The sequence below is a fragment of the Pelobates fuscus genome, chromosome 2 (assembly GCF_036172605.1).
Source record: "Pelobates fuscus isolate aPelFus1 chromosome 2, aPelFus1.pri, whole genome shotgun sequence".
Lineage (NCBI taxonomy): Eukaryota > Metazoa > Chordata > Amphibia > Anura > Pelobatidae > Pelobates > Pelobates fuscus.
The window spans coordinates 226,879,178-226,905,883 of NC_086318.1; the positions used below are offsets into that span (position 1 = coordinate 226,879,178).

General features: G+C 47.2%; 1 protein-coding gene across 1 annotated transcript in view; it reads left to right on the top strand.

The window, feature by feature from the left end:
• The window catches only part of ENPP3 (ectonucleotide pyrophosphatase/phosphodiesterase 3), a 174,498-nt gene extending 155,076 nt beyond the window's left edge, over positions 1–19,422 (top strand). The window contains exon 25 of the mRNA XM_063443233.1: positions 18,972–19,422. Within this exon, the coding sequence (XP_063299303.1) occupies positions 18,972–19,145 (174 nt within the window). The 3' untranslated portion in view covers positions 19,146–19,422. The remainder of the gene's footprint in view (positions 1–18,971) is intronic.
• The last annotated feature ends 7,284 nt before the right edge of the window (positions 19,423–26,706 follow it).

The window sequence follows — 26,706 nt, forward strand, 5'->3', positions numbered from 1 at the left end:
ACGCTATAGAGACACCAGATATGATTGGCAATGTGCACTGGAACAGTTCTGCAGAGCACACACTGTAGGCCTGAGACACCCGCTTGAAGACAAGTAACTGCTATTCAATCTATAACAGTGAAAAACAAATTTTGGTTTTAAAAGCACGCTATAGAGACACCAGATATGATTGGCAATGTGCACTGGAACAGTTCTGGAGAGCACACGCTGAAGGAAGGACTGACAGAGCCGCTTGAAGGACACTGACTGGCTGCTATTAGCTTACACTAGAAACCTTTTTTCTTTGTAAAAGCACGCTAAAGAGACACCAAATATGATTGGCAACTGTCAAAGCACGCTGGAACAGGTCTACAGAGCACACGCTGAAGTAGGCCTGACACCCAGACGCTTGCAGACAACTAACTGCTCTTCTATTACAGTGAAAAAAAATTATTTCTTTTAAATCTAAAGCTTAAGCTATTGTAAAAACAGATATGAGTGGTGGCACTGGGCAAGAGGGCACAGTATCCACTGTGAACCTCACACAGAAGCTGGCAGGCAGGCAACTGCTCTTCTATTGCAGTGGAAACAAAATTTTGGTTGTAAAAGCACGCTATAGAGACACCAGATATGAGTGGCAACTGTCAAAGTACGCTGGCAGGGTTGTGCAGGGCACACGCTGAAGGAAGGCCTGACAGAGCCGCTTGAAGGACACTGACTGGCTGCTATTAGCTTACACTGGAAACCTTTTTTCTTTGTAAAAGCACGCTAAAGAGACACCAGATATGATTGGCAACTGTCAAAGCACGCTGGCACAGGTCTGCAGAGCACACGCTGAAGTAGGCCTGACACCCAGACGCTTGCAGACAACTAACTGCTCTTCTATTACAGTGAAAAAAAATGATTTCTTTACAATCTAAAGCTTAAGCTATTGTTAAAACAGATATGAGTGGTGGCACTGACTGTGCAAATGGGCAAGGCATCCAACCTGACACAGAAGCTGGCAGGCAGGCAACTGCTCTTCTATTACAGTGAGAAAAAAAATGATTTCTTTAAAATCTAAAGCTTAAGCTATTGTTAAAACAGATATGAGTGGTGGCACTGACTGTGCAAATGGGCAAGGCATCCAACCTGACACAGAAGCTGGCAGGCAGGCAACTGCTCTTCTATTACAGTGAGAAAAAAAATGATTTCTTTAAAATCTAAAGCTTAAGCTATTGTTAAAACAGATATGAGTGGTGGCACTGACTGTGCAAATGGGCAAGGCATCCAACCTGACACAGAAGCTGGCAGGCAGGCAACTGCTCTTCTATTACAGTGAAAAAAAAATATTTCTTTAAAATCTAAAGCTTAAGCTATTGTTAAAACAGATATGAGTGGTGGCACTGACTGTGCAAATGGGCAAGGCATCCAACCTGACACAGAAGCTGGAAGGCAGGCAACTGCTCTTCTATTACAGTGAAAAAAAATGATTTCTTTAAAATCTAAAGCTTAAGCTATTGTTAAAACAGATATGAGTGGTGGCACTGACTGTGCAAATGGGCAAGGCATCCAACCTGACACAGAAGCTGGCAGGCAGGCAACTGCTCTTCTATTACAGTGAAAAAAAAATATTTCTTTAAAATCTAAAGCTTAAGCTATTGTTAAAACAGATATGAGTGGTGGCACTGACTGTGCAAATGGGCAAGGCATCCAACCTGACACAGAAGCTGGCAGGCAGGCAACTGCTCTTCTATTACAGTGAAAAAAAATGATTTCTTTAAAATCTAAAGCTTAAGCTATTGTTAAAACAGATATGAGTGGTGGCACTGACTGTGCAAATGGGCAAGGCATCCAACCTGACACAGAAGCTGGCAGGCAGGCAACTGCTCTTCTATTACAATGAAAACAAATTATTTATTTAAAATCTAAAGCTTAACCAATTGTTAAAACAGATATGAGTGGTGGCACTGACTGTGCAAATGGGCAAGGCATCCAACCTGACACAGAAGCTGGCAGGCAGGCAACTGCTCTTCTATTACAGTGAAAACAAATTATTTATTTTAAATCTAAAGCTTAACCAATTGTTAAATAGATATGAGTGGTGGCACTGGGCAAGTAGGCACAGTATCCAATGTGAACCTCACACAGAAGCTGGCAGGCAGGCACCTGCAATTACATTACACAGGAAAAAAAAAAAAAGCAGCCTGATGTTATAGCCCTAAAAAGGGCTTTTTGGGGTGCTGTCCTTACAGCAGAGATCAGATGAGTCCTTCAGGATTGTAGTGGACACTGAATACCCTAGCCTAGCTATCAATTTCCCTATCTAATCAGCAGCAGCTAAACTTTCCCTCCTCTCACTAAGCATGCAGCTTCAGAATGAATCGAAAATGGATGCTGGGAGGGAGGTTGGAGGGTGTGGAAGGGAGGGAGTGCTGCTGATTGGCTGGAATGTGTCTGCTGACCGAGAGGCACAGGGTCAAAGTTTGCCCAATGATGATGAATAGGGGGCGGATCGAACTGCGCATGTGTCCGCCCGCCGCGAACACGCTAAGTACGCCGGGAACTGTTCGCCGGCGGACAGTTCGGTACATCACTACCTGTAAGCTAATAGCAGTCAGTGTCCTTAAAGCGGGTGTCAGGCCTTCAGCGTGTACTCTGCCAACCTCTGCAAGTGCACTTTGCCACTCATATCTGGTGTCACAATAGCGTGCCTTTAAAAAGAAAAAAGTTTTTCACTGTAAGCTAATAGCAGTTAGTTGTCTACAAGCGTCTGGGTGTCAGGCCTTCAGCGTGTACTCTGCCAACCTCTGCCAGTGTACTTTGCCACTCATATCTGGTGTCACAATAGCATGCCATAAAAAGAAAAAAATGTTTTTCACTGTAAGCTAATAGCAGTCAGTGTCCTTAAAGCGGGTGTCAGGCCTTCAGCGTGTACTTTGCCAACCTCTGCAAGTGCACTTTGCCACTCATATGTGGTGTCACTATAGCGTGCATTTAAAACCCAAAAACTTTTTCCACTGTTATAGATTAAATAGCAGTTAGTTGTCTTCAAGCGGGTGTCAGGCCTACAGCGTGTACTCTGCCAACCTCTGCCAGTACTGCATTGTTAGGATTAAATGACACCTGCAAGCATGACCCACTCCCCCATTTCCCTATGACAAATGACATCAGATTCTCACATTAGAGAAGAGAAATGAGCTGAGTAATATAAAGTCAAGAGTCACACAATTTCAGAGAAAAATCTCTGAAATTGTGTGAGACAGCGATGGACATTAAAGAAGAATCTGGGCATAGTCCCCAATCTTAAGAAATCTAAATTGTTCTGGGATGGTGCAGGTCCTTGGTTCCACTAATTAATCAAGATTCCATGACACCTGTGGAGAATCTTTATCTTTGATGGAAAAATTCAAGTGACATAAACTGGATGTTTCCAGCCCTGGTAGGAAGCCAGGATTACATTGCAGGGAATGTATGAGTGATAGAAGTATATAAGAGACAGAGATTGGCCAGTGGATTAGACCCATAGCAAGGAGAGAAAACACAGAAATGTGGGATTTATGTAAGGAATGACTCAAAGGGGGTGTTCTCAAGAGGAAATGGTAAACTTGTATAGGTAGGGATATTTCTGCTTTTTAAAATTCGACTCTGAGATTTTGCCCAGCCTGTTTTTATGAATAAAGTTATAGGATTTGGCATTCCCACCACTCATCTTGCGGCAAATATTTGTGGAATTTCTGCCCCATCAAAATGTATCTACTTTAAAGAGCACAGAAAGTCTTTAAAATGGGGGAATGGAAGTCCATATGGAAATTTATAAATAATTTTACAATCAAGTGGGATTGCCGAGAATCTGTCAATCACATTATTTCATGATGCAGGTATGTTTTTGTAAATATTTTCTGTGACGCAATATATGAGCCCACTGGTATATTAACACTTGAAATTAAATATTATTACTATTTTCCAGAAGCTGACTTGAATTATAGTCAATACTATAAACAGACTTACACCGCACAAATGTAATGCACGTTGCTTTCCAAAAGTAAGCTTATGAATATTACACAAATCCTGTGTTTTGTTCTTAGCAGAATTTTCCCATAGGGAAGAGGAATCTACACAAAATACTAATGTAATTGCTGAATTGTTAATATGGCTTAGCACATAACATCAATAGCAAAACATCACACAGCTTCTAGCTTTAATTAGAAAATTAAAAAATAAAGGTAAACATATACTTTCCACACGATTTAACAGTAAAGTTTGTGATCACCTCAAAAAAATAAATAAAGAAGACATGTGTCTGGCCAATTTTTAAGATTATTTAATGGCATGCTTGTTCTTATATTTCCTTTCCTTTGTGCTGGGAAGATTTTTCCCAGAAAGCACCTGGCTGCCTCTTTCTGTTTGCATTTTCCATTATAGCATGTAGGTCAAAAAACATTTATAAACAATAAACAATTTAAGCTGCTGAACAATTTTAAAAATCATAATTAAGACTATTTTATGCATTATAAATTGCATGTATATTCTAGGTGACAACTCTGCCTTAAACTAAGGAGTCAGTCAGTGTTGCTCTTTCATGTGTGGTATTGTACAGGTAGGATTTTTTAGAGACGAGTTTTGAAGAACACTCTGGTCACCTAAGCCAGGTACATGTCTCCCCAACTCCCATCCCTTTCTCAAAAGACTATTATCACTATGGACTAACCCTCCAGCCCATGCCTCCCAGTCAAACACCCCTTGTTTATTGCTCTAGAGTCACCCTTCACCAGCCAAGGGGCTGGTGAGGCATGATGCGACTGACCAGGAGTAACTCTAAACTTCTCTGGAACTTTAAAGTGGATCGCGGAGTTATAGCAGTCCGCTAAAACTTCAACCAGAGCGCTCTCGGTCCCAGGACCAGCAATCAAGGCACTTTTTGGAGGGATAACAGAAGGGGTGGCATGGCATCGAATGAGTAAAAGCTGTGTTTTTATGTGACCGGGGAACTCTATCCAGCATTTTGGAACTCTGCACCGGACGCTTTTTGGATAGAATGGGCCCTTTCCGTGGATATATGACATGTGGGGCTGCTCCATTATATGATGTGGGTTTTTTGGAATTTCTGTATTGCACTCTCTGTATCTGGGAAATAATTAATTTAACCAAGAGCTGACTCAATTATCTCCCAGACACAGAGGTTGGGCTGGCTTGTGTTATACTAAATAGAGACCACATGCTGGGGTCTGGGTATATATTTCTGTGCCTTGCTCAATAAAATCAGTTCTTCTTCACCCTTCACGGAGGCCTTTAAGTAATAGCATACAGATGGTCATAGAATTCAAATTAATAAATCAGGCTGCACAATTGGCAACCTCTGGTATTATCTGCATTAGGATCAGGGATCTTGGCAAGTCCTGAAGGCCTAGGGAGCCCTGTAACCACATTATGATATTACTTTAAGTCCTACCACTCCAAATGTAAAGGAAGGAGTATGAGCCACCCATACAAGATGCTACCTCATGTATATCTTTTCTCTTCTCAACGCCCTGGGCGGAGGAAAACGGCCATTACAAAGCTTGTTTTTTTTTTTTTTATATTATCAGCCATGTTAGTCAGTGGGAATGAAATAGCTGCTTATCTTGGCTATGCATTGGAATCTCACAGACCCTAGACCTATTTTCCTATTATGTTTCATTGTACTTCTGGAATTCTGGAAACAAATAGCAAAGGCCTGGTGATGGGGACAAGTGCCTGTGAAGTCTGTGACAGCATGTGGACTTTGTTAATAGTAGGAAGTGAATGATGGGCTGCAGCCAGGAATTAAGGACCAGGGCATATGCTCCTAAATTAAGGAGCAGTGAATCATCGGCTGCAGCCAGGAATTAAGGAGAAGGACACATGGATAAACAAATCCTGTCCAAGAGCACATAAAGCGCCAACAAATTCTGTAACGCTGAACAATGGGTGGACTAACAGACACATATTTGTAACCAGACAAGTTGGACGCACAGGAACAGAGGGATTGAGGGCTCTGCTCAATGAGGTTACATGATAGAGGGAGTGGGGTATAGTGACACAAAAGGTAAGTGTAGGGTAGAAAAGTAGGTTGCTACGATAGTATTCACTGAGGGCTTAGACTTCAAAGCATTTCAAGAATCTAATATCCAAGTATTCAGAAGAGGAGCAGGGAAGGCAAGAATATAGAAGGAGTCCAAGAGAAGCAAGACCATGAGCAGGTTTTGTGGGCTGGGTCAGCCCAATGGCTAGCAAGTGATAAAGGCAGAGCAACTGCGGCATCTTCAAGTGATGCAACAGTGGGGGCAGCAAGCCTTGCAGCGAAAGACCAGCATCTACCATAAAAACAATACTGGCCTTGTGATGCTAAAGCTCAAAGTTAAGTGTGTCTGTCCTGCACATGGGCCTGAAGGAAACAAGAATGCCAAACAAACGTTTAAAGGGATTGCCATCAGTCAGGACAAGTGACCATGAATTGAATTCCAGCTGGATTCTCTTGACTACCAGATATTTCGTTTTAAATAAGCCAGTTAAGTTATTTTATGTATTGCAGAATAACAAACAGTTCCCATTTGTTTGAAAGATCATAACCTTACGTGTTGTTGCAAAACAGACATTTATGAAGGGGTCAGTAATGTTTTCCTAAGAATGACTTACTTGAAAACCATTCATATGAAAACATTACTTACCCTTTTGACAAAATGTATCAGTGCAGCTTTACTGTAGCACATATGGTATCTTAAAAAAAAAAATGGGAATGGTTTGTTAGTTTCAGAGTTCATAGTATTTCTCAGATCACATTTTATCAGGTATCTGTTGTATTAATACATGATTATAAACCAGTTACAAATGTTTTATAAGTGTTACTCCCATGGGAGTTTAGTAGCAGAGGTGTCCCAAATCAAATGTTAGTAGTATAATTACACCTGCATACTTACAAGTTCCATTTCCTATGGGTATGCTCTAGCTCCACTCAGTAAAGCCTTTAGTGTGCCCCCTGTTTCAAAGTCCTTATTTGGAGCCAGTCCTTAGTTAAAGTATGATATAGTAGTGTCTAGCCAAAGTGAAGAATCTCCACCCAGGGGAAAGCAGCCTAATGATGGAATTCTTGGCCTTTGTCATCTAGTGTGGCCTGAGAAACATTACAAATTCATGGCTCTAGAAGACCCGACAACAAGTCGACAGACACTGGTAGATATTCACCCAAGCTCTTGCTATTTCATTATTATATTTTTCTATTCAGTACTTAACACTATTTAACATATCAGCATGTTTAATAAATCAGCTGCTGATTAGTCAGAGCATCTGTTATTTAAGTTATTGGGGCGGGAGTGCTGCTTTAACCATTTGAAATATATAAACTTTATATAGAATTAAAAATAACATGGGGAAAGAATTTCTGGGTGCACACCGTAATGAAATGTGCTGCTCACACCTATGCTATCCAGATAGAAGTGACTGATCAAATGCACAAAACACATATCTGCAGATGCAGTAATATCACTTTAGTGGAAAATGGTTAGTTTTCCACAGTAATCTTTCAAAAGTAAAAATTAACCAGGTTAAATGGTGCACAAAGGTCAAAATAAAAAAAAAATAACAAATTAAAAGTATACCGGTATATTTAAACTATAACAAAATGTGGATTCTCTGCACAAAGAAACATTATTAACACATACTTATTGATAAAAGCAAAGAAAAAAAAAACATGTAGGGGGCGTGGCTCGGCTGAGAATGGAGTAGGACGCAGGCACACTGAGCTCCTAGGCCCCAACCCGCCAAAGCACCTCAAACGAAGCTTTAAACCCCGAAAAATGGGAAAGACGAAACGGGGGGTCACACCCGGCCCGGCGCAATCCTCCACGGGACGTCTGGCAGGGCCGATGGATGACTACCTCTCCACACCGCAACCGCTGGCCGGCACACGCGGGCCAGACAATATGGTGCCCGCATCCCCGGGAACAAGTAGCCGTACGGGCTCCACCCGTGGGTCTCTGGCCTGTGAATCCCCCAGGGATGCCCTCACACAGCTGTCCGCGGACCTGGCTGCGATAGCGGCGTATTTGCTTACGCGCGGTGACAAGACGGAACTCATAGCAGAGCTCCGAACCGTCATCCGAGAAGAAATCACGGCCGTGAGGCAGGATCTTACAGTACTGGAGCAGAGAGTGGACGCCTTGGAAGTGCACCAGTTACAAGCCACACAGCACCAACGGCCATCAGAGCTGGCAGCCACTAGGCAGGGTAACATCATACTGGACCTGAGACGCCAGGTAGAAGACCTGGATAATAGAAGCCGCCGCTGTAACATACGTGTTAGAGGAGTACCGGAATCAGATGGTGAGGCGCCACGGGAACTGCTGGAGGGCCTGTTCACCCAAATTCTAGGTGACGAAGCCCCGCCGGATTTCGGCTTGGAAAGAGCCCACCGTGCGCTCAGAGCCCCGCGCAGGGATGGCTTGCCCAGAGACTTGATCTGTTGCCTCTGGTCATTTCAGCTGAAGGAGGCCTTAATGAGAGCAGCACGGGCACAACACTCTATCAGATACATGGACTTGCAAATAGCGTTGTACCAAGACTTGTCCACCTTCACCCTGGACACACGACGGGCCCTGAAACCAATCCCCTCCGTGTTGCAGGAGAAGAGGATCCCTTACAAGTGGGGACACCCGTTCAGCCTGCAGGCCAGAGTGGGGAACCAATGGCACATCATGAGGTGACCGAACGAAGTCACACGCTTCTTGCATTCCCTGGGCCTGCCGGACATACCCGTACCGAACTGGATCTTGGATTACCCGCCGGACAGGCCTACTGGCCCGATTGCACCGGCGGATATTCTTCGGGAGAGAGACATACCGGGGCCAACTCAACGCAGAGACTCTGTGACACCAGAGAAGTAGGCTAAGTGAGATCCCACGGTGCGCTGGGCTCCTAGCGTGCCGACCCTGTACACCGCTGTAACCGGTAGGCGTGAGCGACGGGACAGGACGACCCCTCCCATTGCTCCGAAGGACTTGATGCGGCCCAGAGACACAGGGACTGTCCCACCAGGGTATCTACCGCTCCCCACCCTCCCACACCACGGCCCCAAGTCAGCCCTGAGGGCATCTTCACCCACGTGCATTACAGTGTTTGGGTGGGGTACGGGACAGAGATAGTGGACCACACCGGGACACCCGGGCACAGTGCACTCACAGGAGTAATTTTTACCCCGGGGGGAGAGGATGGCTTGGGTGGGACGGTCAGGGTAAGGGGAAAGTTACCCCGGCAGTATTGGGGTTTAAGGGACAGTCACGTGGAGGGAATGTGGGACTGCTGAACACTGATTTTTAAAAGGCCATGAGATTATACGAAGATGAAGAGAAGGGCTGCCCGTACACGGACTGTTGTCTGTTTTGCACACTTGGGCAAAGGGCCGCAAAGAGAACTGAGTGGGGAGGGGGGCGGGCAGGAAGAGACTGGAGATCCGGCCACGCATCCGGCCCGTGCTGGCGCCTGACCCTGGCTCTGCCACTGAGCCAACGCACGCAGCGGCAGGGTTAGGCATGGAGTGGGGCGACGGCGTTTCCGGGGGGCTCACGGAGAGACACCGTATGAGGTGACCCTGATATGTACGCACTACAGAGTGCACGATTCTGTTTTCAGTTCTGTCATAGTTTAACCGTGTTATAAGATACGGGTCTCCTACCGGAGACAGTTCACGGAGGAGACCAGGGAAGTTAGGACCGCCCCTTTCCGTTGCACGTCCATACAGGCCCGTGGGGTTGAAAATTGAGAGGGTAGGCCCCTACAGGAGGGGAACGAGCACTGACAGGCAACCTACACATGGCCCAATGGACTAGGCAAGACGTAGCTCCCCACACGAGGGACATGACCCAATTAACGCTTGAAGCTCGGGGGCGACTGGGCCGGGGGACTGTTCCCCACGCAACACGAGACAGGGAGGTTCGCGGGGAATTTACTCAATCGCTGACACCTCCGGCGGATCGGGAGCTGACGGAGACCGCCGACGACATTACCTACACAGAGGGACAACTTACACCGTAGGAATCCTTCCACACACCCGCGCAACTGACCTACACTGTAAATACCGGTCAGAGTTCGGAGAGGTAACCCTCAGAGGGCCCCCGAACGACTTCACCTGGCCAAGGTTCGAAGTTGCTACTACTACCCCCACTGACTAGTCCACTCCTGGACGTTTGCGCACCCCCTGACTACCCTCTCCTCCTCTTTCCTGAAGTGTACTGCCCCTAACGGAGGCGTACCCTCTTCTAGTCCCACGCTAAGCCCGGGTGGGGGCCCCACACCGGGCGGACATGGCACTATTTAGACTGGCGCAGCTTAATCTGTGGTCCCACAATGTTCGAGGTTTTAATTTACTCGAGAAGCGCGCGCAGTTAATTCGTAGGCTCTGGGCAGAAAGGGTGTCCGTGGCGTTCCTGCAGGAGACACATTTTAGAGGTAGAGACGCACCGACACTTGAGAACAGGCGCTTCCCACAGGGCTACTATGCGAACCACCCAGACGCAAAGAAGACAGGTGTGGCGATCCTATTCGCACACACGGTACCGTTTAGTCACAAAGAGACACTCACGGACCCAGGCGGTCGATATATCTTCCTCAAGGGCACCACTGCGGACGTCCCATACACTTTCGCATGCATATATAGCCCCAATCGTAGACAGCACATCTTCCTCGTTAAGACCCTCTCCAGGCTAGACAGGTTCAGGGAGGACCTCTTGGTACTGGCCGGAGATCTTAATGCCCCACGTGATCCCAACCTGGACTCCTCGAGAGGCACTAGCACGATCCCAGCACACTGTTTGTGCTCGATGCGACGTTCCCTGACCAGGTCAGGGCTAATAGACTGCTGGAGAATGGCACATCCGGAGGACAAGGACTTTTCCTACTATTCAGCGGTACACAAACACTATAGCAGAATAGACTACATATTCTTGCCCCAGGACCGCCTGACCCACCTCCAAGAAGTGAAAATTTGAATAATACAGCAATCCGACCACGCGCCAGTACTAATACGGATTGTTTAAACCTGCGGAACACCAGTGGAGACTCAACGAGTCTCTACTGGATGACCTCTACGCTAATACGTCAGCCCGTCGGACAATCACAGACTACTTTGACACGAATGCCACTGCGGACATGTCCCCATTGACGCTGTGGGAGGCACATAAATGTGTTATTCGCGGACACTTCATATCCATTGGCACACAACGAAGGAAAAACAGAGCTCGTGGCATCTCCGACCTTACAAAGAAGATAGCTGACTTAGAAAATTCACACAAACACACAGTGGACGACAACGTTTACTTACAACTTACAGAAGCCCGCAGGGCACTAGCAGATCTCCTATCCCAAGGCCTGCTGCACACCTTACGGAAATCCGCACGGTTCTTCTATGAGCACTCCAACAAGAGTGGTAGACTTCTGGCGAAAATGCTCCAGGAGAAACGGAGATCCCAACACATACACAAGATTCACACACAAAACGGACGAACCACGAGTATGCCAGAGGGTATCCTGGAAGCTTTCAGGGAATATTACGTGGACCTGTACAACCAGTCCCAAGCCCGATCAGGAGCCGCGGCGCAAATACACCACCGAAGGGTCACGGACTACCTGTCCCAGCACGCCACGCGCAAGCTCACGCCAGACCTCGCGGAAGAGCTGGATGGTCCCCTGACCTTAGAGGAATTTGCGGCGGCTCTGAAGAAATCGAAACCTCATTGAGCACCAGGCCCAGACGGCCTCCCCCTGACGTACCTGCGGACATACCGGGAGGTGCTCCTACCGAGACTTCTAGCAAGCCTGAATGCCATACGAGACGGTGGAGCGTTCCCCTCAGACGCCCTGGCGGCAACGATAGCGGTGATCCCCAGGAAGGGAAGGATCCATCTAATTGCTCTAGCTACAGGCCGATCTCGCTGCTGAATGCTGACCTAAAATTGTTCACGAAGGCTCTCTCACTGAGGATATCCCGGATCCTACCAGGCCTGATTAACCCAGATCAGGTTGGCTTCATCCCAGGTAGGGAAGCCAGGGACGACACCATCTGGGCGCTGAACATTATCCATTGTGCAAGATCCAGGAGTCGGGATGTCTTCCTCCTCTCGACGGACGCCGAAAAGGCGTTTGATCGGGTGGACTGGATATACCTGAATGAAACGCTACGGCACTTAGGCTTTGGTACGTACATGCGCACATGGATCTCAGCCCTGTACACTACGCCGACCGCCAGGATACGTGTGAACGGTGCCCTGACTAAATCGTTCCCTATACACAACGGGACCCGCCAGGACTGTCCCCTGCCCCCCCTCCTGTTTGCCCTCACCCTGGAACCATTCCTGGAGGCGGTCAGACGGGATGGGGGCATAATGGGGGTTCAGGTGGGCAAGGAGGAGCATAGGGTGGCGGCGTACGCCGACGATATGTTGTTCTTCCTTGAACAACCCCTGATCTCGGTACCTAACCTGCTGCAGGCTTTCCGTAGATTCCGCCAAGTATCCAATTTGAAACTCAACCTTGATAAGTCGGAAGCAATGCCGATAATGCGGAATGAAGATGATGTCCATAGACTCAGTGCCCAATTCACCTTCTCATGGTGCGCAGTGAAGCTGTGCTTCCTTGGCACCTGGCTACCGAAAGACCTGGCGCAAGTCTACCAGCTGAACTTCCTCCCCCTCCTCAGGAGCATACGGCAGGACTTCCAACGCTGGAGAAAAAGCTACATCACCTGGTTTGGCCGTATTAACGCAGTCAAAATGAATGTGATGCCACGGCTGCTGTACCTGTTTGCCACCTTGCCGATATCAATACCACACTCATTCTTCAAATCAGTAGAATCGGCCATCCGCGGGTTTGTATGGAACCACAGACCTTCGCGCATCTGCAGGGCAGTCTTGGAGCGGCCCAAGTTGGCTGGGGGGCTAGGGCTGCCGTCGGCATCCACTTACTACAGAGCTACGCATCTACACAGAATTATTGACTGGCATGTCAGCTCAAGCCCGAAACACTGGGTGACCATGGAACTTCAGCAAACGCAGGGCTGGATCCCCTCGAGATTGTGGCTGGGGGGAGCCACATTTACAGAGTTATGCACAGGCAACCCCATGATTGATGCGACTCTCAAAACCTGGTGCAAAACCCGCTACACCCAGCAATTAACAACCTCACCGAACCCACTGACCCCTATCACGCACAACCCGGGCCTTGCTGGGGGTTTACCCCCGGCGGCGTTTGGGAACTTCCAACAAACGGATTGGATTTACGTGGGCCGGTGGTGCTCGGGGGGGAGGCACTTCTACCACTACATGACTTACTGGGAGACTTGCAACCCACCCAGTTAGATAAATTTCGCTATCACCAGGTGCAGACGTATGTTGCTAGATTGGCTAGAAAAGACCATCTTCATAGGCCACTCTCGGGCTTCGAAAGGCTATGCACGAACAGGAAACACGTTGAACATGGGGTATCACTCCTATATGGGACTCTGCAGGGGACCATGGACAACAGCCCCCTAGGATACATGGGCAAATGGGAATGGGAAACCGGCACACAACTCACGGATCAAGAATGGGACAAGATAGTCCTCCTAACCCATAAATGCTCTATCAGCTCGAAGATTCAAGAGACCAGTTACAAGCTGTTGTCACACTGGTACCGAACGCCTGACACCCTGAGGCACTTCGACATCAACAATACGGGCCAATGCTGGAGGTGTGGCTCGGCTCTGGGAACGAGCCTACATATCTGGTGGTCGTGCCCACGCATAATGGCATACTTGCAACTGATCAATACAAAAATCAAAGAGGTCACGGGGGACGACCTTCCCTTATTGCCCATGACGATTCTCCTACACCACACACCCATCCCCACACAGAAATACAAACACTCCCTGACAATTCACTTGCTGAACGCCGCAAAGGTGTTGATACCCCTGCATTGGAAACGTGCATCGACACCCACTTTCAGACAATGGGTAGACAAAGTTGAGACAATATATGACATGGAGATACTGACGGCCTCCCTGCAGGGACGCTCGGACAAATGTGCACTAAAGTGGTACCCGTGGAGGCTATACATCTCTACGGGAAGGGCTTAAAAACTGGGGACAGACACGAAGCTCAGGTGGACAGGACCGAAACGAGCAGATATGCCGCCATGGACCCTGTGCCGCCGGGCCACGAGAAGTGCAAACGCTCGGAGGGACCTCACCCAGACAGCGGACCCTCACCCGTACCAGTATCTACCTTAACCCCCCTTCCCCACCTCCCTCCTCACCCACCTCCTACTGGACATCCCCATCACTCCCCACTGTACTGAAAGGCTTGCTCAGTCTTGCTAACCACAGAACTATGTCTGTCACATGTACGATGTATTACTGTAGTTATCCTGAAAAATTCAATAAATAATGATTAAAAAAAAAAAAAACATGTAATGCCTGAAAGATGAAATAAAAATAAAATGAATAAATTGAATCATCATTGGTACAATAAAAAGTGTGTATATGTGCAAATGGTTGCTGAACAAGAGACAGTGAAATTGTACAAAATTAAAATATATATATTTTTATTTTTTTTAAAGTACCTTTGGAAAAGACTGCACAATAATCTTTGGCTAGACTAAAGCACGAGATTAAGAGGTATCAGCTAACTCGGAAAATCCCCATTTGAAAAACAAACACACATAAGAGGTGATTGAGTACAAAATGCTAAATGTCTGATAAAAAGAGAGAGAAGCAGTGTCAACTGGCCCTATAAAACACAGTTCCAAGGACTTGCACAATTCAACAAACATGAATCACTGTTCATCTGGAATTCAGTTCATCATGATATAAAGTGCTGGTGCAATTTTTTTTCTCTTGGCTAGTGAGCTTGTTTTATGGCCATTCAGTGGGCATTCACATAAGTAGCTTGGAGAGCTTGAGTTATGGGTTTATTTATTCTAGAAAACATACACTGGAAGGTATTCTTTCAAGCTCTTGCTATTTCTTTTTTTTTTTTTTTATTATATTTTTATTACAATTTTTGTTGAACTTCTCGTTACTTGTTAAGTTGCAGTAAAGAGGAAGGACCCCCAGGTCCATGGCATGCAATATATATATATATCAACCAGCTAGCCATGCAGGGCTTTGAGAGGTAAATCAAACAGTTAAGGGAAAACAATCTATACTGTGCATCATAATTATCGTGAAGGTTACAAACCAACGTATATGTTAAATCAAAGCATAGCAACATATGTTTAGGTATTATGGGTAGTGTCATGGTATAGCCTATGGTATCTTGTATTAGCGTACTGTTAGCAGTAATCGATGTAGCTTGAGTTAGTGATGTGGCTCCTACATCCAGTCTCCCAACTATAAGCATGCCCCCTGGCACTGTAGACTACCCGCCCACCTCTGGGACTTGTTGCCTGGTTGGTTCTTGTTTGTGTCCCTGTTCCCGCCTCCCCCACCACCCCCAGTATGCGATGGTGTAGGCATGCAAGGCGGGCCAGGGTGCAGGAGCATCAGTCATCATCTTGTCAAGTCTTCAAGTCCTCGCAGTTCCTCCATTTTCTCAAACCAGGTCGTTACTTTCTTCCAAAGTAGGGGCAAGATATGTTTTACTGTGTTCAGTATCTTTATATAGTCAGGGATTTCTTATATTTGGCGGGGTTGTAGTGTGGTGTAGGAGGTATGCGGTAGGTTTGAAGGGGGTTGGATTGTCAGAGAACTTTTGTAGGACCCTACTGATCATTTGCCAGTAGGGGACCACTTTTGGGCATTCCCATCATATGTGCAGGAATGTGCCCGCCCCGGTGTGGCATCGCCAGCACCTGTCGCTTAGGTCTGGGATCATTTTCTGCAGAGTTTGCGGTGTTCTATACCATAGGGTCAAAACTTTGTATGCCGTCTCTTAGGTTTTACTTTGCCAGTGCGTAGTGGTATGAAAGGTTGCATATTTTGGTCCATTGTTGTTCTAGCTCTTGCTGTTTCACTATAACACATTTTCTGTCTAATGCTCAATCATGTTTGTTAACATGGCAATATCATGTTTAATAAATCTAATGCTGACTTATTAGAACTTCTGATGTCTAGTGTTTAACCTTACCAGTACCGATACCAAAGTTACAGATCATTTCCATTTTCAGTGCTTTCACATATTCAGTTTTCCAATATTGAAGAACATATGCATTGACATGAGTCACCGGCTGTATGAGCAATATGTGTAACCAAAACCACATTCACTTGAAAGGAATCTTCAAATTAAGGAACCATTTAGCTTAGTTTATATGGTGTAAACCTGTCCTATATATCGCCAATCAAAACACATTAACCTGATTTGAAAATCTAAAATTTGTAAGAAAGTAAATCATGCCAGATTCTATGCCCCAGAGGAGAAGTATATTAAGTATAAGTATATTACATCACTGAGTGCAGAATACAAACTCATTATATTATTATTCTGAAAATGAGTGCCTTGAATGCATCACTTACTCTTTAACCCCTTCAATACTAAAATCCAGTATACACTTTTTAATGTAATTTGCCATATGAAATCTAGTTTTTAAAGCCTTACTCATTTATATCCTATTTAAGATTACCCTTGAATTTCTCTGCCAGAAGCCACAAGTCATTAACAGTAGGGGTCGTAGCGGAGACTGGCCCCGTCACTCTAGGGGTCCCGAACTCCCTGTGACCGCGGGGGCCGGCATAACTTACATAACAATGTACTGCTGCACTGGCCTGGGGTGACCGGCAAGAGGGTAGCACAGTGCTCCTCCTCCTGCCAATCACTGCATGAAGCATGGCCGAGCAGACAAAGTTCCTGTCAGATTGGGTACCTGTGTCCACTCAGCCATTCGATATGGCAGTGAGCAGGTACAGGAGGAGAGGGGGATGGAAGAGAGACACTTGAAGGGGCAGGGTGGAATGAGATGCATGGAAGAGATGAGGGTAGAATGAGACACATGGAGGGGCTGGAAGGGATGAGACACATAGAGGAGCTGGGGGGCAAATGAGACACATGAAGGAGCTAGGGGTTGGACACATAGAGGAGATGGAGGAAGAAGCAGACAGCGTTCCTATCAAATTGTCTACCTCTGTCCACTCACCAATGCGACATGGATGTGAGCAGGTACAGGAGGGGTGGGGAATGGGGGAGAGACGCATGAAGAGGCGGTGTGGAATGAGACACATGGAAGAGCTGAGGGGAGAATGAGACATGGAGGGGCTGGGAGGGATGAGACACATAGACGAGCTGGGGGGGTGAGACAGATGTAAGAATGAGACACATGAAGGGGCACGGGGTGAGACATATTAGGGGTGAGAGGAGTAGGGCAATTTTTGCACCAGGTCCTGGTGGTTTCTAGTTACGCCTCTGCTAACTAATACAATGAATGTAAAGTTTCTGAAAATGTATGTTCACCCCCTGCTTTCAAACTGTACTGGAAGTGTCATTGGGTGATAGCATCCTTGCAGTCAGGGAAGTGGGAGGAGTGAATGGAATGGACCATTTCACTGTCAGCATTACATAAGCAGTCGAGAGAGTGATAAAGATTGCTACAGCAGTTTTAACTAGATTTATATCTATATTCACTATATGTGGGCATTATGGTCAATGCAGACATGTTTACATTCTTTTACAATTTTTAGTAAGCTGCACAGCTACGAATGCATTTCGATTCCTTACAAATACCTTTTTGCTAGGTTTTTTACTATCTTTATTTAAATATTTTTTTCACACTTACTGTATGTGAGAAAAAAATTCCAGACTTTGTGTGAAATATACTAAAACAGGACACTGTATACTGGCTAAAGCTTTATATTTCCCAAATATTTTTTTTTATACAGCAGTCTATACAAACAATTTCTGTTTATGGTATGTTTATATGCTAGCTATGCATCCCTTGCTTCAAATAATTATGCTAAGATTATCTCATAACAAAAAGTGCTCGGTAGTGAACGGGTTAATCACAGGTGGGGGGAAAAAAAACAGAAATCATAGAATGTACAATTCTTTTCTTTGTGCAGTTTTGAGCATGCTATATATGTGGTGTATACATTGGTGTATCTTGGACTAAATTCAGGCAACCTCCCCAATCTAAATTTGCACCACCACTTCATGTCAAGGCCACTTTTGTGACTGACAGACGCACGCCCTCATTGACACATGCACTGAGATACACTCAATGACAGATACAGTCATTGACAAACACACTGTTCAAACAATCCACACTTTCACTAACAGACACACACACACTGACACACCCACTCACTGACAGGCACACACTCTCAGATACACATACACTAATGAAAAACACACTGACACAAACAGCCTCACTTATTTAACACACTCTAACAGGCACACAAATTCACTCACTTAGACACACACTGACACACACACACACACACACACTTAGTGACAGACACACACAGTGACAGGCACACTAACTGACAGACACACTCACTGACATACTCACTGACAGACACACTCATTCACTGACAGCCACACACACACATTCTCATACACTCACCGTTGCTGGGCTCCTTGATGGTTCTGGAGCTGCTGGCTGGGCTGACAGACTCCTGGGACTGCTGACTTCTGTGGGCACAGCTGGATGGGCAGGCAGGTAGGCGTTTAATACAGGTGGCGAGGGAACTGAGCTCTTCCTGCTCTGCTCCCTCATGCACCGCCGGGGCAGTGACTTCATATTCCGGCTTCTGGCATCATAGAATGGCGCACGAGGGAGAAGGAAGAGCTCAGAGAACTCCGCTCCCTCGCCGCCCACCTAAACTATGAGCCAGCCGGCCACCTCTTGCTCCCCCCCAGGACGTGAGGCACACAAAGCACTTGCCTGGGCACTTAGGGCAGCGTTTTTTGTCGCCCCCCTGAAAGTGCCGCTCTAGGCAAATGCTTTGTTTGCCAAACGGCAAATACTGTCCTGGGTGTATATAATACTTCATAGCCATATTTTGACTTCTAACAAGATCCTTATTTATTTTATTTCTTCAGGATAATAAACCGGAATCAGAATGGGTTGAAGAAAGGCTTCGTGCTCATGCAGCACGTGTGAGAGATGTGGAGCTACTGACAGGCTTGAACTTCTACCAGGGCAGAAATCAGACCATCCCAGAAATATTACAAGTAAAGACATATTTACCAACATTTGAGACAGTCATCAACTGAACAGAAGCATGTTGCACTGTACAAGAAGCTTTATAAATGTTCCAGTACTGATATTCTTGAAATCATATAAAGAAATGCTGCTACTAGTCTTTAATCCAGAATAATCCTTTCAGTAGGGTTTCATTTCTGCCACATGCACACATGTTTCAAGAAGAATGTGCAAGTAATATCCTGTTCCTATACTGATGTTATTATATGACTTTGTAATTATGATTCTCGAATCTTCCTTCTTTTTGGTATTAATGACAAATCAATGAAATTATATTTTTCTTCCTTACCACTAAAGAAAATGTCTTTGTTAACTTGATGTTCTGTCTTTTTCATCTGTAAAGCTGGAATCTAATTTATGATATGTATTGTTAACATTTTGAAATTAAATATGCCAATTTTATTTTAAAAGAAGAAACTAAGCTGGGTAAATAGCAAATAAAACTGTGAACATTCCTTAAAACATCAGATTTTTAAGTGTTAATTGTCATATCATTTGACATTAAAGGAGCATTATAGCATTAGGAATACAAAACTATGTTCCTAACGCTATAGGGTACCAGTGCCCCTAATTTTAGGTCCATATACCACTGTCCCAGTGTACATGAAAGTTATACTCCTGCTAATGCCAAAGGGAAAATAGCAGACCAGTGGAGGTCCTAAAGGGAGAGGATGCCTTACCTTTAATAATTCTAAGGATGAAAGAATAATGAGTAAAAAATATGTATAAAGGGAGAAATACACTTATACAGCTGGTGAGGTATGTATATAAATGAGCTAAGGTCCAACTAGACAGACACTCAGCATGTCTAAAAATCCAAATAGTGTCAGAACCACTAGCTCCATGCAATCCCAGCATGTATGCTAGCGGCAGGTAGTTAAAGGTGGAAACCACAGGGAGGCTACTGAAAAAGTCTATCCCTGTATTACCTTGACACCATAGACTAACCAGTAATGCCTACCTGAACACTGCTCCTGAAGACGGAACGCGCGTTGAGCTCTCTCTTTTTTTTTTTTTTTTCACTTCCCCTGGTAGCACTTTCATTTAGTATGCACTAGTTTATTTATTTTCATTTAGTTCCAGGCAGGGAGATTGGTTCAGGTAGGCATTAGTGGTTAGTCCACTGTGCCAGGTAATACAGGTGTCACGTCAGTGACCCCAACACGCAGAAAGTAATACAGAAAGAGACATGTCAGAGAGCGTGGTATCACGTGACTTTGTGCGGCAAAATTGATCTGACAATAAAAAGGGGCGTTTTTAGAGTGGCCGGCGTCAGAAGGACTGTGCCGCCTCCCGGAAGTGCGAGGAGAGTAAGCAGTGCCGCGCGGGTCCAAGTGGAACAGGTAAGGTATTGTCACAACAGGGATATACTTTTTTTTCAATTTGACAATTTTTATTTTGTCGTATACGAGAGGGAAGGGGTACAGAAAGTAAAGAGGGGGGAGGGGAAGGTTTTGATCATGAAATTGCAGTTGTACAGCAATGCTTTTCATTAAATAGGTAATTGACATTGACAATCATAGTATTGCACTTGAACGATATTCCTTCCTAACAAACAGGTCATTATGATGCTATATTATGTGATATTACTGTATCCCCCTGTGCCTGTGTTGACGGGAATGGTCTTGCCCCTGTTGTCTGCCTGTCGAAGAGGGTTTCTAGAGGGGGGGTAACTGGGATAACAAATTAACTTGTATGTCTTCGTTGGTTTGGTTTGTGTTGTCTATTTGGATCTATTTTGTCCTGTTCAATGGCCCCTCGTTAGTTGCTAGGGTCTCGGCCTACTGTGTATGTGGCCCAGAGTGCTTTCGCCGTGGCGTTTCCTTTACCTATTTTTGTTTGGCTCCACATTATTCCTTCATATTCTAGTGTTGTCGTAACCATTGTTGCTACCTCTGCTGGGGATGGGATCTTTGGGGTTTTCCATTGTTTTGCTAGTGAGGTGGAGGCTGCCGTTAATATTAGGAATATTAGTTTGGTAATGCATTGTGGCATGCCTTTGGGTAGAAGTTGGAGTAGAAATGTTTCTGCATTGTGGTCTAGTATGCACCCTGTGGCCCCTTGAATTAGCCCTGCTATTTGCGTCCAGTATGGCTGGACTAGTGCACATGTCCACCAGATGAGGAGCATAGTCCCTTCCTGTCTCCGGCATCTCCAGCATCTGTCACTTATGTCTGGGTATTGTTAGGACCTGCAGGGGTGATGGTGCTGCGGTCCCTTGTTCCTTTTCCAGCTGCTGAGTATAAGTGATCATAGCTCTAGCAGAGGGTAGAGATGAATACAGCTTCCCGACAATCCTTCCCAGTAGTTAGAGTATCCTTTCCCCAAACATGAGCCAAGACTTCATGAAGGGTGTAACAGAACTAAAGCTTTATTGAAACAGGCTGGCTTTTATGGGGGATCCTCATGCAAGAGGACCTCCCAAAACAAACGAACATATCACCAATCACTGTACAGTATTTTCTTAATACACGCCCTTCCTCTGCCTGGAAGATAGTGAGATAAGTTAAGGAGTAAATCAATTATCTCCAAGCAGAGGGCACACATTTTACCCAAACATTGGAACACCCCTTTCCCCACAAGGTATCCCCACAAAATACATATCCCCTGATAGCCCCGATCTGGGAGGCAAACATATCCAAATTTCACCCAGATCGGTTCAGGGGTTCTTAAAAAGTGTGGAAGTCTTATTTTACCGACCACACACGAGGCTCCTGCCCAAAACAGTTCCACGAATTCAGTGTGTGTGGTCGGTCAATTGGAGAAAAAGGCGAAAGCGGTCAAAATACCGAAGATACCCTCCTGGCTCATAGGAGCGATTGTTCCCCTGGTCCATACGAACATAACTACCGAATGCCGCTCTTCTGGGTGTTCGGCAAGTAGGAGAACCGGCCGTTCGGTAGTTTTCAGCGGTACTTCGCACGGTCGAGTGTCCGATTTTAGTTCCAGACACTCGACGACCAAGTCCCGCTGACTCGCCTCGTGCGAACAAGATGGCCGACGTTTTTTTTTCCTCGTGGCGTTCGGCTATACGAACAGCGGCCACCCAGGGAACACTTAATTGTCGGTGCTTCAGATCACAACAAGCCAGGAGGGAGGTCGTGGTTCGGTAGTTGCAAACTGCCGAACGAATAATCCACTATAGGCAGAAAAGGAAAATAAAATACACAAAAAATAGAAGAAAAGGTCGGCTGAGGTTTCTTTTCTTCACATTACTCCCCCTTAGTTCCATGGGTCGGCATACCCGCCTAGACCCTGCCGGGTTGGCTAGGGGATGTCCGGGTGTTAGCATTAAGAGTCCAAGTCCGTCTGACGGGAAAGTCCATCCGCATTACCGTTCTGTTTGCCCGGACGGTATTGCAGTGTAAAATTGTATGGTTGCAACGCTAAACTCCAGCGTAGCAACCAGGGATTGTCTCCAGAGACTCGGTTGAGCCAAATGAGGGGGTTGTGATCAGTTAGTAACGTAAAAGCTCGGCCGTAGAGGTACGGTTGGAGCTTCTTTAAAGCCCATACCAACGCCAAGCATTCCTTTTCCACGGTGGCATTGCTGACCTCCCGAGGTAGTAACTTCCGACTGAGGTATGCCACCGGGTGTTCCATGCCATCTTCCCCCACCTGGCTCAGCACGGCTCCCAGCCCAAACATGGAAGCATCTGTGTGAATGAGAAAAGTCTTATTAGGGTCTGGGGCCGCCAATACTGAGCAATACAGAGCTGCCTTAAGACTTTGGAACGCTGCTGCACACTCCGGGGACCACGATACCTGCTTGGGTAGGGCTTTTTTGGTTAGATCTGTGAGGGGCTTGGCTAGAGTGCTATACTCGGGAACAAACTTGCGGTAGTACCCTGCTGTGCCTAAGAAAGCTAATACCTGGGTCTTAGTGCGGGGTTGGGGCCAATTTGCTATGGCCTCTATTTTGGCGGGTTCTGGCCGCTGTTTACCCGAACCTACCCGATGCCCTAAGTACTGGACTTCTGCCATGCCCACATGGCACTTCTCGGGTTTCAGGGTAAGGACGGCTTCCTGTAACTTGTTAAATACTAAAGCCAAGTGTCCCAGGTGAGCTTCCCATGTGCCGCTGTAGATGGCGATGTCATCCAAGTAGGCACATGCGAAGTCCTGCATTCCTTCCAGAAGTCGGTCCGCCATCCTTTGGAATGTAGCCGGGGCATTCTACATCCCAAACGGCATAACCTTAAATTGGTATAGCCCGAATGGGGTGACGAATGCTGACTTAGCGAATGCTGACTTGGGCGGCCAATAGCCTTTACACAGGTCTAGGGTAGTCAGGAAGTGTCCACTAGCCATGCGATCGAGCAATTCGTCCATCCGTGGCATAGGGTAAGCATCCGTGATTGTCCTGTCGTTCAGCTTCCGGTAGTCAATACAGAAGCGAGTCGTGCCGTCTCGCTTCGGTACTAACACTACCGGAGACGCCCAGGGACTTTGGGAAGCCTCAATAACCCCTAGTTCGAGCATTTCTTGGAGTTCTTTCCACATGCCCGTGCGTACTGCTGCTGGTATACGATAGGGCTGCTGTCTCAAGGGGTTTTCCCCCTGGGTCTCTACCCGGTGTACTGCAGCGGATGTGTATCCGGGTAGGGAGGAGAATAGCCCACCGTATTCCTGTAGCAGGTGCTTAGCGTCTGCCTGCTGGGGGGGTCTAGCTTGTCTCCTAACCCGACTTGTTCTACCGTCCCGGGGTTAGCTGCTAGTAGGTCCGGTAAGGGGAGTCCCTCACTATCATCCGTGGATGGGGCGCATATGGCAGCCACATCTTCAGAGCGTCCGTGATAAGGTTTCAACATGTTTACATGAAAGGCCCGTCGTACCCTTTCATCTGAACATTTGGCCACGATATACGTGGTGTCGCTAATTTTCTCTACTATTTTAAATAGCCCCTGCCAGGCTGCCTGGAGCTTGTTCTTTTTGGATGGTCTGAGAGCTAGTACCTTTTGCCCTATTTCCAGGTGCCTATCTCTTCCCCCGTGGTCATACCATTGTTTCTGGCGCTTCTGGGCCGCCCGCAAGTTCTCCCGAACGGACTCGGTGAGAGCTTGTAGGCGGTCCCGAAACTCCAGTACGTATGGCAGGACTGGGACTCCCTCCTCTCCTGTGTTGCCCTCCCAGTGCTCCCGTATGAGGTCCAGGGGTCCCCAAACTTTTCTCCCGTAGAGGAGTTCGAAGGGGGAGAACCCAGTGGACGCCTGAGGCACTTCCCGGTAGGCAAACAGGAGGTGAGGTAGAAACTTCTCCCATTGACCGTAGGACTCTGTGAACGCCGTGAGCATTTGCTTAAGCGTGCCGTTAAACCGTTCACAGAGGCCATTCGTCTGTGGGTGATAGGGGGAGCTAAATAAGGGCTTCATCCCGCAGCTCTGCCACAACTGTTGAGTTACAGTTGCCGTGAACTGGGTCCCTTGGTCGGAAAGTATTTCCCGGGGGAACCCTACTCGGGAAAAGATCTTAACTAGGGCCTCTGCCACCGTCTCCGCCTCAATGTTGGAGAGCGCCACCGCCTCAGGGTATCTGGTGGCATAGTCCACCACCGTGAGTATGTAGCGCTACCCGGAGGAGCTGGGTTTGCTGAGAGGCCCCACCAGGTCTTACTGCTACCCGGTAGAATGGCTCGTCAATTATAGGTAGGGGTCTTAACTTGGCCCTAGGGTGATCCCCCCTTTTCCCTATTCTTTGACAAGTATCACAGGTTCTACAGTAGGACTGCACATCGTTGGATATCCCTGGCCAGAAGAACGTCTGGGTAAGGCGGTCCTTAGTTTTCTTGATACCCAGATGTCCGGCTAGCGGGATATCATGGCTGAGCCTTAGAAGCTCTGCCCTGTATTTCCGGGGTACTACTAGTTGCCTTTTAATCACTTGCGCTGCCCCTCTCCCCACTCCCCCGGTAACCCTGTACAGCAACCCTTTATCCCATTGGAATCCCTCGTGGTTATTCCCTTCCCTGGGTGTCCCTACTGCCCTCCTGTAACCGGCTAAGGTGGGGTCTGTTTGTTGGGTTTGGCCAAAGTCTTGGGGGGTACCCCAGAAGGGGATAGGGTTAGGGGTGGCTACGGGTGGCTACTGTGGTTCCTCGGAGTGTGTCGGTCCAGCTCGGCGGGCTTGCGCCCTAGTAGTCACTGCGCAGGCTCCAGCAGGTTCGGATTGTACCAGCTGTGAAGTCAGGCACCCCAAATCATTCCCCAACAAAACGTCCGCTGGCAGTCCCGCCATAATGCCTACTTCCATTGGCTTGTCGCCATGTCCCCAATTTAGCTGTACCCGGGCAGTGGGTATCTTGTGGATGGCACCCCCGGCCACTCGTACGGCTACAGTCCTGTGGGTGCGGGCCTTGGCAGCTACGGTGTGGGGTTTTACTAGTGTAAGGGTGGCGCCCGTGTCTCGGAGCGCCTCTGCTTCTTGACCATCTACGGTGACCAACTGTCTGTGGTGGACTCGGTTGTCGATTTCAGCTTGGGCTAGGTCTACCTCATGTAGCACGGCCCACTGTTCTGAGTCGGGTGCTGGCTCTCCCACAGGGGTGTGCTGATAGTGGTGAGCGGCCGCCCTCGGGGTTTGTGGGGGCCGTTCCCAGCTGGTTCGGCTCCGCTGAGGGCAATGGATTTTGTAGTGCCCGGGCTGATTGCACTGGTGACATACCGGGGTGGGTCTCCGGGCAAAACCTGGCTGGGGTGTGGGAGCCGCTGTGGGTGGTCTGGGGTTGGTCACAGGTCCTGGTGGTGGAGCACTGGACCTTACCAGAGGACGGTTCCCACTAGCTTCCCCCTTTCGGCCTTCATGATGCTCGTCCGCCAGCTTGGCTGCGGCTTCGATGGTAGCCGGCTTTCGGTCCCTGACCCAATCCCTGGTGTCTGTCGGGGTGTGCTCAAAAAAATGTTCAAGTAAGAAGAGTTGTAGTACCTCTTCCAATGTGGTGGCCAGGCAGCCTTGTATCCAGTTTTGGGCTGCTCGATACAGCCTAAAAGCCCACTCAGTGTAGGAGTCTCGGCCCCCTTTCCGTAAGGCCCGAAATTTCTTTCTGTAAGTCTCTGGGGTCACGGCATATCTAGCTAGCAGAATTTCCTTTACCTTGGCATAGTTATGTATGGCTGTGTCAGGAACTGCTCTGTAAGCCTCGGCTGCACGGCCTGTGAGCTTGCTGCTTAAGATCGATGCCCACTGCTCTGATTCCAGACCCTCCAAAGCGCATTGACGTTCAAAATCCTGTAGATATGTGTCAATCTCTGTTTCTCCGTCCGCAAAGCTTTTAAATGCAGCATAGTTAATTTTTCTCCGCTGCCCTCCATTTATAGATCCTGTTAGAGACGCGTTGTCTGCTTGGTTCAAGCTGGCCTGTAGGGCACTGCGTTCTGCGTTTACTTGTGCCAGGATTTGCGTTATCGCCTCAGGTGGGGGGTTCGGCCCATATAAATTTAGCCTCCACATCACCTTCTGCTGGAACTCTGCTTCCTCTCGGCTGACGTCCGCCACGCTGCTGGTTTGGTCGCCCTCCATCAGTTCTGCTATGAGGGTAGCTTTTCTCTTGTTGCTTGCCACCTGGCCTCGGGCTTC